This window comes from Camellia sinensis, chromosome 6 (assembly GCF_055761805.1).
Source record: "Camellia sinensis isolate YWXY chromosome 6, ASM5576180v1, whole genome shotgun sequence".
Taxonomy (NCBI): Eukaryota; Viridiplantae; Streptophyta; class Magnoliopsida; order Ericales; family Theaceae; genus Camellia; species Camellia sinensis.
Genome location: NC_138966.1, coordinates 96,978,601 through 96,994,261, shown reverse-complemented (window position 1 = coordinate 96,994,261; position 15,661 = coordinate 96,978,601). Strand labels below are relative to the sequence as shown.

The following is a 15,661-nucleotide window of genomic DNA, read 5'->3' as shown; positions in this document are numbered from 1 at the left end:
TCTGACTGCAAACAAAGCAGATTCTGGCAACAAATAGAGTGGTTGCCGGGAGGATGTTCTCAATTGTGTATATGTGGCTCATCGTTTCCCGTTCAAGTCCATTAAATTAGTGCTAATATTAGTGTTGTAATTAATTAGTTGGCTTCATTCAAATGTGTAATAGCTAGTTAATTTAGTTAACTCATTTGGTGTTGTGATAATTAGTTTAATTAGGACATTCATTCAGATCCTCTTGTGCGAGAGCAAATTTATAACACTTGTAATATTTTGTATGTCTTCCAACCCCCAATCTTTCTTCCTTTTATTTACTTGCTTACTATGGTTGCATGTAGTATCATATTTTTGGTTTCATATCATTACCATGACTTGTACCCATTTTTGCATACATTAGGATTTGGCTCATCATACTTGATAAATATTGATTATTTCTTGCTTGAATACATACGTTGCCATATGCCTTGAATTGATCCATATGTCATGTTAAGAAGCCGAATCCGATAGTTGTATTTTGTATGTGTTGCATTAGTCACTTGCATATTCGAAGCATACATTTTTTCTAACTATTCTCTTTTTTGGCTTGCCTCGGTTGAGTACTAGGTGAGCATTTTTGCTATAGCATATTGCATGTGTGTTCGTGTTTCCATATCAAGCATACTACCATGAGGCTAATCGCTTATTTGGAATAACTCTTTGAATGCCTATGGATGAAGTCTATTTCACTTAAATTGGGATGATTTTGATTAATGTACATATGAGTTTGTTTTTCAAGTAGCACATATTCAAAACTCTTTTTAAACAAACATGAAATCAAAGCATTCCAAAGTAGGTAACGTAGTCTATACTTGAGTGCCTCACTTAGTAAATTAGCATAATAACCAGAACAAGAGCATATAGTGTTGATAAGAATCACATCATGATTAGTAGAGGCCGATCTTTGATCGGGTGAGAGGGGTGCTCAATTCATGACCTTCTCCTCTCATACCTAAGTTCCTGAGCCAAGACACTTTGGTTATGATGGACAAGTGACCTTCGACATGAGTCACGGGTTTCCTAAATTTTTCAAAAATATTTAGGTGGTGACCCTGAAATCTAGCAATGCAGTCCATTTTTGATATCTTTGATGATTAATGGATTTTCTAGGATTTCCCGGATTTGGACTCATTTATGTTTTCCTGTTTCATATTGCACTTGTGAAACCAGATTCAGAACCATGGGAGTCCGAACTGTAGGGCTATCGTACCCGAGGAGACTAAACCCCTCCGAGGAATGAGAAAAACCAGCTACAATGTGCAATACGTTACATTTGAAAAGAAGATCACATTTTAGGGTACATATCAGAAAAGTAGAAATACGTTACAAATGCATAAACGAGAATAATATATTACATCGACATGTTAGCTGAAATCTTGATGTTCATGCACACGTGGTCCATCAGTGTGCTCAACATATAGGTGCATGATATTCATATACCAATCCATGTAACCCGGTATGCATTCCCAAGGCTGATGAACCGGTGTGCTCCTCTGCTGCTCAGATAATAAGTGGTTATCCCAAGCCTCCCAGATCCTATCCAAGTATCTATACATGACTGTATATCGTGCAAATATGTTGCCTCGAGTACCACGAATAGGAGCCAACGGTGCATCTGGAAAGGTTTGAACCCTGCCAAACTGCTTTAGAACTCTATCTGGATGATGGGATTCGACCACGTCTAAGCACTTTAATCATCCATGGTAGAATGTAACCGGGTTACATAGATGTCGATCTCTGCAACTCTGGTATGGATCCCAAATAACCTGTAAATGTAAAGTGTTTTGAATTAAAGTGTAAAAAGGGTAAGATAAATGGAAAGTGTTAAAATTATCTCGGGACGGGTAAACTTACATCAGTCGTTACCAAACTGTCAAGCTCAGCTCAAAAAGATTTCAAATGATCAATGGAGGAACCTGTCTCTCTCCTAGATGTCTAATGGTATACGTATGACATGTCTTCTTTGTAGCCCATGTTCTGGTGAGATCGGAATGCTCGGAAGTGCTCATAAATCCACGCCTCCAGAAGAGTCATATAACCACCAATTTGCTTAACACCGGACCGGCTACCATCCCAACTATCTGTATAAAAATGCTAATGCAACAACACCCCAGGCATAAGTATGAATAGATCCTAAATCCATTAATAAGCTATGGTAAACAACAGGAATCCTAGTACCACTCTTGTCATTGAAGAGTATACATCCCAATAGGAACAACAAATAAGCTCTGGCAGCGCACTCTATGGCCTCCTCTGGGTCTGAATTTGTGACACCAACAAACTGACTTGGTAACCACTCAAGCCTGACTAAATTCCTACCAGCAGTAGAAACCTCATCATGTGCTACACGTTCAGTAATCCCTAAGCCAAAAACTAGTAGTGTAACTCCATGAAAATCCGTTACATCTGGAATGCTGACTGATTTGCCTCCAATGAAAAAGCTAAGAATAGTGCCAACATCATCCAAGGTCAAGGTCATCTCACCAACTGTCATATAAAATGTGTTCGTCTCCGGTTACCATCTCTCAACAAAACTGGAGATTAGAAGCTTGTTGAATCCCTAATAAGTGCAACGAGCTAACTGTGACAGCCTAGACCGCTCAATAATGGCTTTGAATCTGGTGTTGTTGTCCACTGACCACCATGCATATGCAAGGATCTTCAAAGAGTGATTATGACACTTTAGGGATCCTTGTTCCTATAAAAGAAATTAATATCTCATTAGAAACTACCATATAACACCATAAAAAAATCATATACAAATGAATTTAAGTTCTACTTATGAATGTTTACCTCCTCCTGCCAAACAGCTGTAGCGACATGACTATTGAAACTTCGCATTTTTGATGGATTAGTCGGTCCACTTGGAAAAACATGAGTAAGGTCCTCTTCCTAGACAGTAGGAGAATCGGGTAAAAGGGCATCCTCCATGGCAATGTTAGGTATATCACCTTTAACTCATCTTCGACTTCAACTATGACTTTGACTTTGACTGGCACTGGGGATATCATATTCTATTGAAACTAGATCACGATCACGACCCCGACCCCGACCCCGACCCCGACCCCGACCCCAACCTCGACCTTGTCCTCGCCCACGTCTTCATCCCTGCTCATGGTCAACATCCAATTCACGACGTCTTCTATTTGAAGTAGTAGATGGGACACATTGTTGATGTTCAGAATCCATATTATCTGCAAAAATAATATATTTAATGGGCATACAATTGTAAAAAGAATATACAAAAGAGAAGAAAAAAAAATACCATTAAGAAGTTGAAAATCGCCAATATCTTTACTGTTTGGAAGTTGAAAATCGAAAAAATAAATTACTTTCAAAAGTTGAATGTCAAATGAATTAAAATAATTTAGAAGTTGAATGTTGAAATAAATAAAAACATTCGGAATTCTAGTGTCGAATTAAATGTTAATTTTCAGACTTCTACTTCCAAACAAATATTTTATTTTCAAAAAACCAGTTACGAATGAGGAATAGAGTGCTCAATTATGGTAGGCTATGCGTTCGTTTTGAAAATGGTAAAAACAAACCCTACATTACAAATGAAATAGGAATGAGGATTAATATAAGTAAACCAACCAAAGTTCTCTAAAAATATGAAGATTTCCTTTAATGATTCACGTAAATTTTTTTTAATGCTCTTTAATGCCTATGCTTCAATGAGACGTCTTCAATGGATGGATGAAGCTTTTGGGGACAAACGGTAGAATATAAGAGATGGGTGTGTGTGTGTGTGAGAGAGAGAGAGAGAGACGGGTCTGAGGGGTTTGTGTCCTCTGAAGGTGTGCGCATGATTTACATTTGAGGGTAGATGTGGAATAACAGGTGTGTGGAGTGATTTTTTAAGTGTGTGCACTGAGAATGATGTGCACAAAGAGAAATGGGTGTGTGCAAATAGAAGCTCACGTAATGTTGGGATAAAAAATAAAAATAAAAAAATAAATAACAATATTTGAGTAGAAACGTAAGAAAGTAAACAAACAAGTTTATCCCATAATTTGGATAGGTAAAATATGTAATAGTGTTTGACAAGAAATAATGACAAAATACTATATTTTAACGATGTGGTTCCAATAGTAGCTTTTTTACTTTTGGCATAACAAGTTTTTGCTTCATTTAATCTCTAATGTCAACTACCATTTTAAAATAACATGGTTAATATAGCGATCCCAATTTTACCCCGACCTTTATCATGTTCTGGACTAGGGTTCCGTGATTGTATGTTGTTGTGTATGTCTTGTTTCCTCATTTTAATTCTTTGAATTTGAGTTTTGGGACTTGTCAGGCGAGTTTGGAACATGTTGGTTGTCTTTTGGTACAAATGGTTATTGCCTAGATTTTGGCCTCTACACTCGAGCGATGCTTCTTGCGCTCGAGCGATGCATCTTGTACTCGAGCAAGCCTTGTATAGTTTGCTTCTTCGCTCAAGCGAGATTTCTTGCACTTGAACAAGAAATGAGGGTCTTCAGGTTTTTCTCCCAGACGCAGCTTTTCTGGGAAGGTGAAAGTGCGTCGCTCGAGCGAGGCTTCTTGTAAGAAGCCTCGCTCGAGCGAGCCTTGTGAAATTGTTTCTTTGCTCAAGCGAGACTTGTTGCACTCAAGCGTGCGTCTGAGTTGGTGGGAGACCTGAAGCTTTGCGTTCTACGCTCAAGCGACGTTTCTTGCACTCGAGCAAGGTCACTGTTGTGTTTGGTCGTTCAAGTGACGACTCATTCGCTCGAGCAAGGACTGCGTATATCAGTTCGCAGCAACGTGATTTTATATCACTTTTTGGTCTCTTTTTCACTCAAAACCCTAATCCGGCTGTCTCTCTCTCTAAAACACATACTCTCTCTCTAAAACACATACTCTCTCTCTACAAATCTTCCATCATCTTGGGTCTCTCTACCCTACTCCCTTTGTTAAAAAGATAGAGTTTTGCATGGGCTTCCTTTTGATCCGAAAAAGTTTAAGTTTTAGGCATTTTCAAGTTTCTCCTTCTTCCTCTTTGGGCTCTACATTTGAGGTAGGGATATTTTACTATTTAATATGAGCTTTAACCTAGATATTTGTCATTTTGTATAAATGGTGGGATTTGGGAAGATTTTGGTGAAGTTAAGGTTAGGGTTTTGATATTTGAAAGAGGGGTTTTTCATATTTGGTACAATATGTGTATGAGAGGTCTTGAACATGATATTGCTTGAGTATAATTGGTGAAATTTGGTCTTGGGTGTAATATTTGGGAAATGGGGACGATTGCCCTAATTTGAACTAAATAATCTTTTTGTATAAATAATGAAATTAGTATGGAGAATATGAAATTAGGGGAATGTGTAAATGAATGGTGTAGTTGGATTTGATAAATCACTCACCTATGAGAATTTGATAAATTATCTGTTAATAGATTTATTTATCTGTTTAGATATATTTGTTTTGGGCTATCGGTGGAGGATATCTATGATTGTTGTAGAAACTGCATGAGAATTAGGAGGATTGAAACTAATTAATTGAATTATGTCATTGAATATGACGGTTTGATTAAACCATTGAATGTGTTTTGATTAGTCATTGTATATGGCAAAGTGTTTAAATACATTGTATGTGTATCATTGTTTGGGAGGAGATTGGGGATGTACTCCATTGTTTGGGAAGAGATAGGGGATGGACTCCATTGATAATTAAGTTGGCCAGAGTGTCTAGGGTGAAAGTTTCGAAATCTTATATATTTATGGGTGCTAGTTCCCTCGGAGAAGTGTTGGATTTGATAAATGTATTGAGTTGTGAACCATTGAGTTTTAGTCTCATATTGGTTGCTTGATAATAATGAATTTGGTTAATTGATTTACCTGAAATGGAAGGATGGAAATGAATTGAGATATTGGTTATCTATATTGAATGACCTTGAAAAGAATATGTGTTGGTCAAGAATGTTGCACATTTATCTGATGCTCATAGTTTAGTTAATTCTCATATATGGTTTAGCATATGTCTACTGGGCTTTGGCTCACCCTACTTGGAAAACCATTTTCAGGTACAGGTGACATGCCACCTCTAAGGACACAGCTTGGGAGGCTTAGGGGCTGAAGGCTCCACTTTTGTGATTTCATCTTTGTGTTGAATGTTTATTCAAGCCGAGGGCTTTACTTGTATAGAGACTAGACTCTTCTTTTGTTGTAACCAAGCGAAGTCTTGGAAAGATGTAACCCCTTAGGGTATTTATTTTGTTGTTCTCAATTAGAATTACATACTATAGTTTCAAGATGAACATTTATGAAAGTGTAATGTATGTAATATCTTTTGTAATATAGACTCTAATGAATAAAATTATAGCATTTCTTTTATGTCTATAAATCTTATGAATGGTTGATATATATATATATATATATATTTTGAGGGCGTTACAACTTAGCATTAGAGCGTACCGGGTTTGAATATGTTGGGTACGTGGGAAGTGGTTAGTACCACAATGGGTTTGTCTCGATTGTTAGAGACTTAAGTATGATGTTATGTGTTTATATGATAACATGTTTACGTGACTATATGGGTATGTGATTTAGTTTCTAGGATGTTGATCGGGTCTATGGATTTTTGGGAGTTCCGTTGGAAAGACACTTGACTAATACTGTTTCTAACTGGAGCTCTAGCAACGCTACGGGACGGTCATTATCCGAAAACGAAATTCGTATGTGTTTATATGATTATGTGCTTACGTGGAGTGAATTACAGTTGTCCATTGTATTAGGACGCAAGTGAGATAGCTTTGGCACACTTGTAAATGTGCTAATCCCTTTGTTACCTTTATTAGGATGTCAGGACGAGATCGTGGTGGTAGGCGTGGTAGGTCTTGGAAGCATGAGATGCCTATACCGGATGAGATTCCAGCGCAGGAGGAAGAAGTGGGTTAGACCAACGTGGCCGAGCTCGTAGATCAACAGGCCATGGGTGGCTTAGGCCGTGAAATGGCCGGAGCATTGAGGGAATCTATGGACATTCTCAGGGTTGAAAATCAAGTCCAGGCCCAAGTAGCTGAGGCAGGGCCGTCATTTCTGAAAAGGGAGTTCTTCCGATCAAATCTAGATGAGTTTTTGGGTGACCCTAAGGAGCCACTGAAAGTTGATGAGTGGCTGGAACAAATGATGAAGACGTTTGAGATGCTCGACATCAAAGACGGAGGTTTGAGGGTGACCTTGGTGTCCTTCCAGCTGAAGGGAGACGCGGGTCAGTGGTGGAAGTATGCGCGGGGGCACATTGGAGAGACCTAGGAGGCCTTTGTTAAAGCTTTCCAGGATAAGTACTTGCCTACTACCATGAGGGAGAAGCTGAGGGATCAATTTTCTCAACTCAAACAGTTGAATACACCAGTGGCTGAGTTTGAGGCCACCTTAACTAGCTTGTTTAGGTTTGCACCGGAGTTAGTGACGACTGAGGAACGCTGTTGTCTGGAGTTTGAGAAGAAACTGAGGACCGGACTCATGTTCAGAGTTGTCGGGTCCATGATTAGGGATTATAGGCGCCTTGTGGAGGCTGCAGCCCATCTTGAGACTATCATGCAAGCAGAAGAAGAGAGGATTAGGGGCTCTAGGAGGAATCAGGATGGTCAGGGGGACAGTAAGAGGTAGAGGGGTTCTAGCCCTCAGTAATCCTAGGGAGCGCATTCGAGATCTACCTTTCCAGTGCCGAGTTTGGGTCTTGGGAGAGGTGGTTAGGGAGACATCACTTGTTATAAATTTGGTCAGTTGGGCCACAAGTCTCCAGCTTGTCCACAAAGAGGAGGAGGGAAGCGATCGGCTTTATCTTCGGCTCGTTCTCAGAGCCAGAGTTAGGGCTGAGGCTAGTCGCTCACTTGTTATCAGTGTGGGCAGGCGGGGCACTTGAAGAGGTTTTGCTCGCAATTAGGTGGCACATCTGGTGCGTCTGATTCGAGACAGACCCAGAGTCACCAGCCAGCTCAGTCAGTACAGGCCTCGAGGGCCAATCAGGGAGCTTCTTCAACTCAGTCAATACAGTAGTCTTATGCTCCGAGAGGTGAGCAGGTTGATCAGAGGCCAATGGGGCGTGTGTATGTTGTTACTGCGCCAGATCTTGCACCGACTCCATCTGTTGTGAGAGATACCTTTTTGTTTTGCAACTCGGTTGCTAATGTGTTGATTGATACGGGTGCATCCCATTCATTTATTTCGTCTACATTTGCATCTATTTTGGGGTTGAAACTGGCACAGTTAGCATCTCCTTTATGTGTTGTATCACCTGTTGAGGGTGAGATGGTCTTGAAACAGGGGTGTCGGGGTTGTGATATAGAGGTCGCCGATCGTCGGTTTCCCTTTTATTTTGTGTTGATGGATATGACTGGTTTTGATGTTATTTTTGGTATGGACTGGTTATCGTCATACCGGGCTGTTATAGATTGCTACCATCAGAGGGTTACTATATGTACCTTGAGCGACGATTGTTTTCATTTCTTGGGGGATCAGGTTGGTAGAGTTTTACCACTAGTGTATGATCCACGCGAACGGAATGAGCTTAGTTACCTTCTCGCTAGCTTTATGAGTAGTGAGTGTGATGAGGTTCAGATTGAGTTGCCAAGAGTGGTTTGTGAGTACTCAGATGTCTTTCCCGAGAATCTTATTAGTTTACCACCCCACTGAGAGATCGAGTTTTCTATTGATTTAATGCTTGGCACGGCACCAATTTCCATGGCACCGTATCATTTTGCCCCAGCAGAGCTGAGTGAGTTGAAGGTTCAGCTCCAGGAATTACTAGGTAAGGGTTTTATTCGCCCTAGTACTTTGCCTTGGGAAGCACCGACCCTCTTTGCTAAGAAGAAAGATGGGGCCTTGAGACTTTGTATTGATTATCGAAAATTGAACCAGGTTATGGTTAAGAACAAGTACCCTATGCCTCGTATAGATAATCCGTTTGATCAGTTGAAAGGATCTTGTTGTTTCTCTAAGATAAATTTGAGATCGGGCTACCATCAGTTGAGAGTCAGGGAGAAGGATATCCCAAAGATGGCAGTCCGTATGCAGTATGGCCATTATGAGTTTCTGGTGATGCCTTTTGGGCTAACCAATGCCCCAGCTGTGTTTACGGACTTGATGAACCGAATCTTCTGAGAGTTCTTAGACCGTTTTGCAGTTGTCTTTGTGGATGACATTTTGATCTACTCACCCTCTGAGGAGGAGCACGAGGAACACTTGCGAGTGGTGCTTGAGTTGCTTAGAGCCCATAAGCTGTATGCCAAGTTCAGGAAATACGAGTTCTTGCTAAAAGAAATTAAGTTTTTAGGCCATGTGGTTTCTGGGGAAGGGGTGGCTGTAGATTCATCCAAAATTGAGGCAGTGCAAGATTGGTCACAGCCTAAGAATGCCTTTGAGATCCGTAGTTTTCTAGGATTGGTCGGGTATTACCGTCGATTTGTGAAAGATTTCTCCAGACTAGTTTCGCCTTTGACTAGATTGACGCGGAAATGGGTCAAATTTGTATGGAGTGAGACTTGTGAAAAGTCGTTCCAAGAACTTAAAGTTAGACTTACCCCACCTCCAATCTTGATTATTTCGGACAGGGGTTTGGTCTATTCAGTGTATTGTGATGCCTCACAAGAGGGTTTGGATTGTGTACTGATGCAAGAGGTGAAAGTAGTAGCCTATGGCTCACGACAGTTGAAAACCCATGAGAGGAACTACCCTACCAACGATCTAGAGTTAGCAGCTGTGACATTTGCCTTGAAGATTTGGAGGCACTATTTGTATGGCACGAGATTTGAGGTGTTTTCTGATCATAAGAGTCTGAAATATCTGGTTACACTGAAAGACTTGAATTTGAGGCAGAGAAGGTGGATGGAGTTCATAGAAGATTATGATTTCGAGTTACATTTTCATCCGAGAAAGGCCAATGTTGTGGCCGATGCCCTAAGTGGGAAGTCTATCGGCAGTGTGGCTTGTATTGCCATTCGGGAATGAGAGATATTTGGTGCTCTTAGTGAGTTTAACTTGCATTTGGGTGAGTCTGCAACCTTGTTTTTTGTAGTTGCACAGCCTACACTTGTGAACTGAGTGTTAGAAGCACAGAAGGGTGACTGTGAGGTACAATCCCTCCGGGAGAAGATCTCTAGTGGGAAGGTAGAGAAGGGTTTGACTGTGTATCCTGACCTAAGTGTGAGATGTCGTGATCGTTTGTTTGTGCTGGAGTCTTGTTGAGAGGAGGTACTCCTAGAGTTTCATCATTCACGCCTTGAGGTGCATCCGGGAGGCACAAATATATATCATGATCGGAGTTGCCAGTTCTGGTGGAGGGGTATGAAGAAGGATGTGCCAGTGTTTGTATCGAGGTGTTTCACTTGTCAGCAAGTGAAGGCCGAACATCAGAGGCCAGCGGGTTTGTTGCAACCTTTGCCTATAGCTGAGTGGAAGTTGGAGCATGTCACGATGGATTTTGTTGTGGGTCTTCTGAGGACTCAACGGGGTAGTGATGCTATTTGTGTGGTAGTTAGCCAGTTGACCGAGTCAGCACATTTTATTCCTATGCGCGTAAAAGATTCGGTAGATTACCTCGCTGCCTTGTATATTCGGGACATAGTGAGATTATACGGGGTCCTTGTGACGATCGTTTCGGATGGAGATCTGTGTTTCATTGCTCGGTTGTGGTAGAGTTTGCAGAGTGCCTTGGACACTAGATTGACTTTTAGCACGGCTCACAATTCTCAGACTGACGGGCAGTCCGAGCGTACCATTTAGATCTTTGAGGATATGCTTCGAGGCTGTGTCCTTGACTTTAAAGGGTCGTGGGAGAGACACCTACCCTTAGTGGAGTTTGCCTACAATAACAGTTTCCAATCGAGTATTGGCATGGCACCGTTTGAGGCCTTGTATGGCCGACCATGTAAATCTCTAGTGTGTGTTGGGCCGAGGTGGGTGATGCACCTTTGTTAGGTCCAGAGTTGGTTCAGGAAATGACAGAGAAGGTTGCACTTATCCGTAAGAGGTGGGTTACAGCCCAGAGTCGCCAAAAGAGGTGGGTGATCATGTCTTGGGTGTAATATTTGGGAAATGGGAAAGATTGCCATAATTTGAACTAAATAATCTTTTTGTATAAATAATGAAATTGGTATGGAGAATATGAAATTGGGGGAATGTGTAAATGAATGGTGTAGTTGGATTTGATAAATCACTCACCTATGGGAATTTGATAAATTATCTGTTGATAGATTTATTTATCTATTTAGATATATTTGTTTTGGGCTATCGGTGGAGGATATCTATAATTGTTGTAGAAACTGCATGAGAATTAGGAGAATTGAAACTAATCAATTGAATTATGTCATTAAATATGACGGTTTGATTAAACCATTGAATATGTGTTTTGATTAGTCATTGTATATGACAAAGTGTTTAAATACATTGTATATGTATCATTGTTTGAGAGGAGATAGGGGATGTACTCCATTATTTGGGAGGAGATAGAGGATGGACTCCATTGATAATTAAGTTGGCCGGAGTATCCAGGGTGAAAGTCTCGAAATCTTATATATTTATGGATTCTGGATATATATATATATATATATATTTTGAGGGCGTTACAGTTAAATTACATAATTAAATTTTATAAATTTAAATTTATATTACAAGGAAAATATTTAAGACGCCATTAATCTCTCATAATTCAATCCATAATGATTTGATTTGATAAGTGTTAATTTTAGATTGATTACAGGTTCAATAATATGAGACTCACCACCCCTACCACATCATTGTGGATACATTTGTGGATGTAAAATATGGGTCTATAATAGGGATGCAACTCGGGCTAGTTCGGTCCAGTTAGGAGATTGCCCAAACGCAGCTCAAATTGTGCTGAGAGCTGTTCAGACTCGAATTATAACTCAAGATTGTCTGTCCAAGTCCGACCCGAGTTGAACCTAAATTGCTCGAGTTGCCTGAATTGTAAATGAATTTCAGTCCTTTGTGTGTGTATGTGCAGCTACATTATTAAATTATTAAAATTTGACTCTAATTATATTTTTTTATTTTTTATTTTATAGAAATCATTAATACCATCAAAAAAAATAATTTATATAATATAAGAGAGATGCCGCTAAAGTAATCCTTACAATTTATAAGTAAAAATAAAAAAAAGTAAGATTTTATATTATTTGTATATATAATATATATTCAATATGATTTAATATTCTAAATTACTTTAATATCATGTAATGACTAATAATTTATATGCATATTTAATATTTTTATATATCGATATATGTATAATTTGGGTTTCGGGTTGTTCGGATTATTTGACGTCTTTGGCCAAGTCCACCCAAATTTAATTCGAGCTTTTAAATTTTGCCCAAGCCCGTATTGAATTTGAAAATATCTTTTTCAAGCCCTAAAAAATTCGAATTAGATTCGGATTGCTCTGGTTGAACTGGCTCAAATTACGCCTTTAGTCTATAAGATTATAGATATTACAAGATAAAATAACATAAGACATACCACAAAGTGAAAGATGATCATAATAATTTGTAAATTATAGTCATATAATTTAAAACAAATAAATAAAATTGAAACAAATGACCCACAAAATAATGGAAAATTATAAAATGTTTCGAGAGTACCACATATCTATACTCTTTAACCAATCATTATTCAATATGCCTCTCTTATGTTTTCAATCACCCAACATAATACCCTACATACCCCACATTCTCTATAAATTATAATATTATAAAATATCATATATTTATATTTCGAAATTATTGAATAATTATCCCATAATAACAACGTAAGATGCATAATAAACGGGCCAGACTCAATTAGGGGAAAAATAATCGGAGACATGATCTAATGTCGGGACGCAAAATCTCAAGCCCCTTCCAGTGTCCTTCCCAATAAAATAGCCCGAGCTACAGTTTTTTAATACCACTGGACAGTTGGATTGATATAAATGGGGACAACTTACCATTAAAAATCATTAAAATAAGCAACGCGTTCTCAAGCTGTCTGTGCACTAATTACGCATTAGTCAACATCTCACTTCTTTCTCACTTTCCAGGGACCTTCCCTCCTTCCTCACTTTCTCCCTCTACTTGTGCATATATAGAGCAGTTTCACATCTTTCCCTCTCATCAATCTCTCAACCTCACAAAACAACCTCAACAACATTCACAACCTCTATAGCTGTTCTGAATCCACCAATTCAATGGCAAGTAATTCTATTTCCATCAATTTGCTTCTACAAATCTTCCTACTATTAGTCTCGACGCTTCATTTTTCTTCCGAAGCGAGGCTACTCTCTGAGTCTTCACAAACCCAACAACCTATTCTCTTCGAATACCACAATGGCCCGCTTCTCACCGGCCAAATCTCAATCAATCTCATTTGGTACGGCAAGTTCAACCCTACCCAACGTGCCATACTCTTTGATTTCGTTACTTCACTGTCGTCTAACCCATCTACCAACCAACCCTCTGTCGCCACCTGGTGGAAGACCACCGAAAAATATTACCAGATTCCCAACTCCAAAAATAAAGCACCTCTCCTCTCACTCTCTGCCGGTAAGCAAATTCTCGACGACAACTACTCGTTTGGAAAGTCGCTCACACAGAATCAGATTGTAGAATTGGCATCAAAGGGTGATCAAATGAACGCCGTCAATGTCGTCTTGACAGCCTCTGATGTCACCGTTGATGGGTTTTGCTCCAGCAGGTGCGGGACTCACGGATCTTCCAAAGCTACTCAAATTAAGGGCAAGAATTACAAGTTTGCCTACATTTGGGTTGGCAACTCGGAGACTCAGTGCCCGGGTCAATGCGCCTGGCCATTCCATCAACCCATCTACGGACCACAGAGCCCACCCCTGGTCGCACCCAACAACGATGTGGGTCTGGATGGTATGGTCACCAATCTGGCTAGCCTCTTGGCTGGGACTGCCACAAACCCTTTTGGAAATGGCTATTACCAGGGACCAGCGAGTGCACCTCTAGAGGCTGCATCGGCATGTCCCGGAGTTTATGGGAATGGGGCATACCCAGGCTATGCTGGGGACTTGTTGGTTGACCCCACAACTGGTGCTAGCTACAACGCTCATGGTGATAATGGGAGGAAGTACTTGCTTCCAGCTTTGTATGATCCTGCTACATCGTCGTGTTCGACTCTGGTTTAAAAGAATAGAGATAGTACTAGGTTATAATTGAATATACAGATACTGATGATATAAATATTGTAATAGATTCATTCATTTATTCATTCATTCATTTGTTTCTTTTTCACATTCAATGATAGAAGAGTAAGTCACTGATTCATATATTGCCTTCACCTTAGGCTTCTGGATTGTGAATAGCTAGATTGGGTTCAATTGTTGAGAAAATTCTGATTCTGATATGGGAAATCCAACAAACATTTTTGGGTTGATGATCTAATTCAGAATGTGAGTGATTGTGGTTCACAGCATAGAAGCAAGTGATCTCTGTCACAAGACTCGCAACTAGTACCTTCCACTACCTAGAAAGCAGCAGAATGAAGTGAGGAGGGACTTTTCTTTTTTCCAGGAAAAATTACAGACCAAGAAAAAGTATTCAGAAAATTATTTTTAAAATAACGTTGAAGTCGGTCACGTTACACGTACAAATGAATTTGATTGCCTGTCTTTAAGTTCGTATCCCTCTATTGTCTAAACATTTACATGTCTCAAGATTTTTACAAAATTTTAAAATTTAGAATTAGTGAGACATAACAATTTCTAAATCTTAAAATGAGTTCGTTTGACGTAAGCTAAAATAGGGTTTCTTTTACTAAAATATTCAGAAAAAAATAAAATAAGTTTTTTAATTCAATAAGATAAAATGTCACATTCAAATCCTAATCATTTCATTTTTTTATCAAAAAAGTCAAAAAAGCTAAAAAAATTTATCACAAACGAGGTATTTTAGCCTCAGGTTAAAATAGTCAAAAAGTCAAAAAATTAAAAAATAACACACATCCCAAACGAATCCTGAGACATGTTAGAGCATCTTCAACACTTCAATCAAATTTACTTCGTAGCTAAATTGAAAGCATTGTTGCATAAAACTGTCGTCTACTACTTTTGAAAAAAGTCATTGGGCTTATTTGGAAAGTTAACTATTTTAATTGGTTATTTAGCTTTTTGATTATTTTAATTTAGCTAAAATAGTTGTGTTTAAGAACTCGATTGGCTTTTTTTTTTAATCTTTTTTTATAATTAATATGATGGTTGCGAGAGAAAAAGTAAAATGATTAAGAATGTGAAATATTTTATCTTTTAGGAGGCTAAGCAAATTTTAATATGGGGCCGTTGTTTACAATACTCTCAAGAAGATAAAAATACTTCAAAAAAAAAAAAAATTAGAAAGTGTAAAATGTAATTTTGTTATTTATATTAAAAAAAAAATTAATAAATAACTAAACAAAATCTAGAGTTATAATATTAAAAAATTTGAACCAGCTGCACCATAGTAACACTTAAATTTACTATTCTTGCATTTTTAGTTACAACATTAAACCAAGAACTCCTGCTTGATATTGAATTTATTATTTTACTCCTTTTTCCCTTTTTTCCTTTTTTTTTTTTCTTTCTCATATATGGACAAGCATTTGTTGAAAATTTGATTACATTTACAATC

The 15,661-nt window shown here is 38.7% G+C and overlaps 1 protein-coding gene across 1 annotated transcript; it reads left to right on the top strand.

Annotated features, from left to right (window-relative positions):
* The first annotated feature begins 13,077 nt into the window (after positions 1–13,077).
* Positions 13,078–14,323, top strand: LOC114273638 (protein PHOSPHATE-INDUCED 1-like). The gene has a single exon (XM_082874285.1). The coding sequence runs from the start codon at positions 13,222–13,224 to the stop codon at positions 14,182–14,184; it is 963 nt and encodes a 320-aa protein (XP_082730411.1). The 5' UTR covers positions 13,078–13,221; the 3' UTR covers positions 14,185–14,323.
* The last annotated feature ends 1,338 nt before the right edge of the window (positions 14,324–15,661 follow it).

Bases quoted from the DNA above. Each gene is read 5' to 3' on its own strand.
- LOC114273638 (XM_082874285.1), top strand. From the start codon at position 13,222: ATGGCAAGTAATTCTATTTCCATCAATTTGCTTCTACAAATCTTCCTA.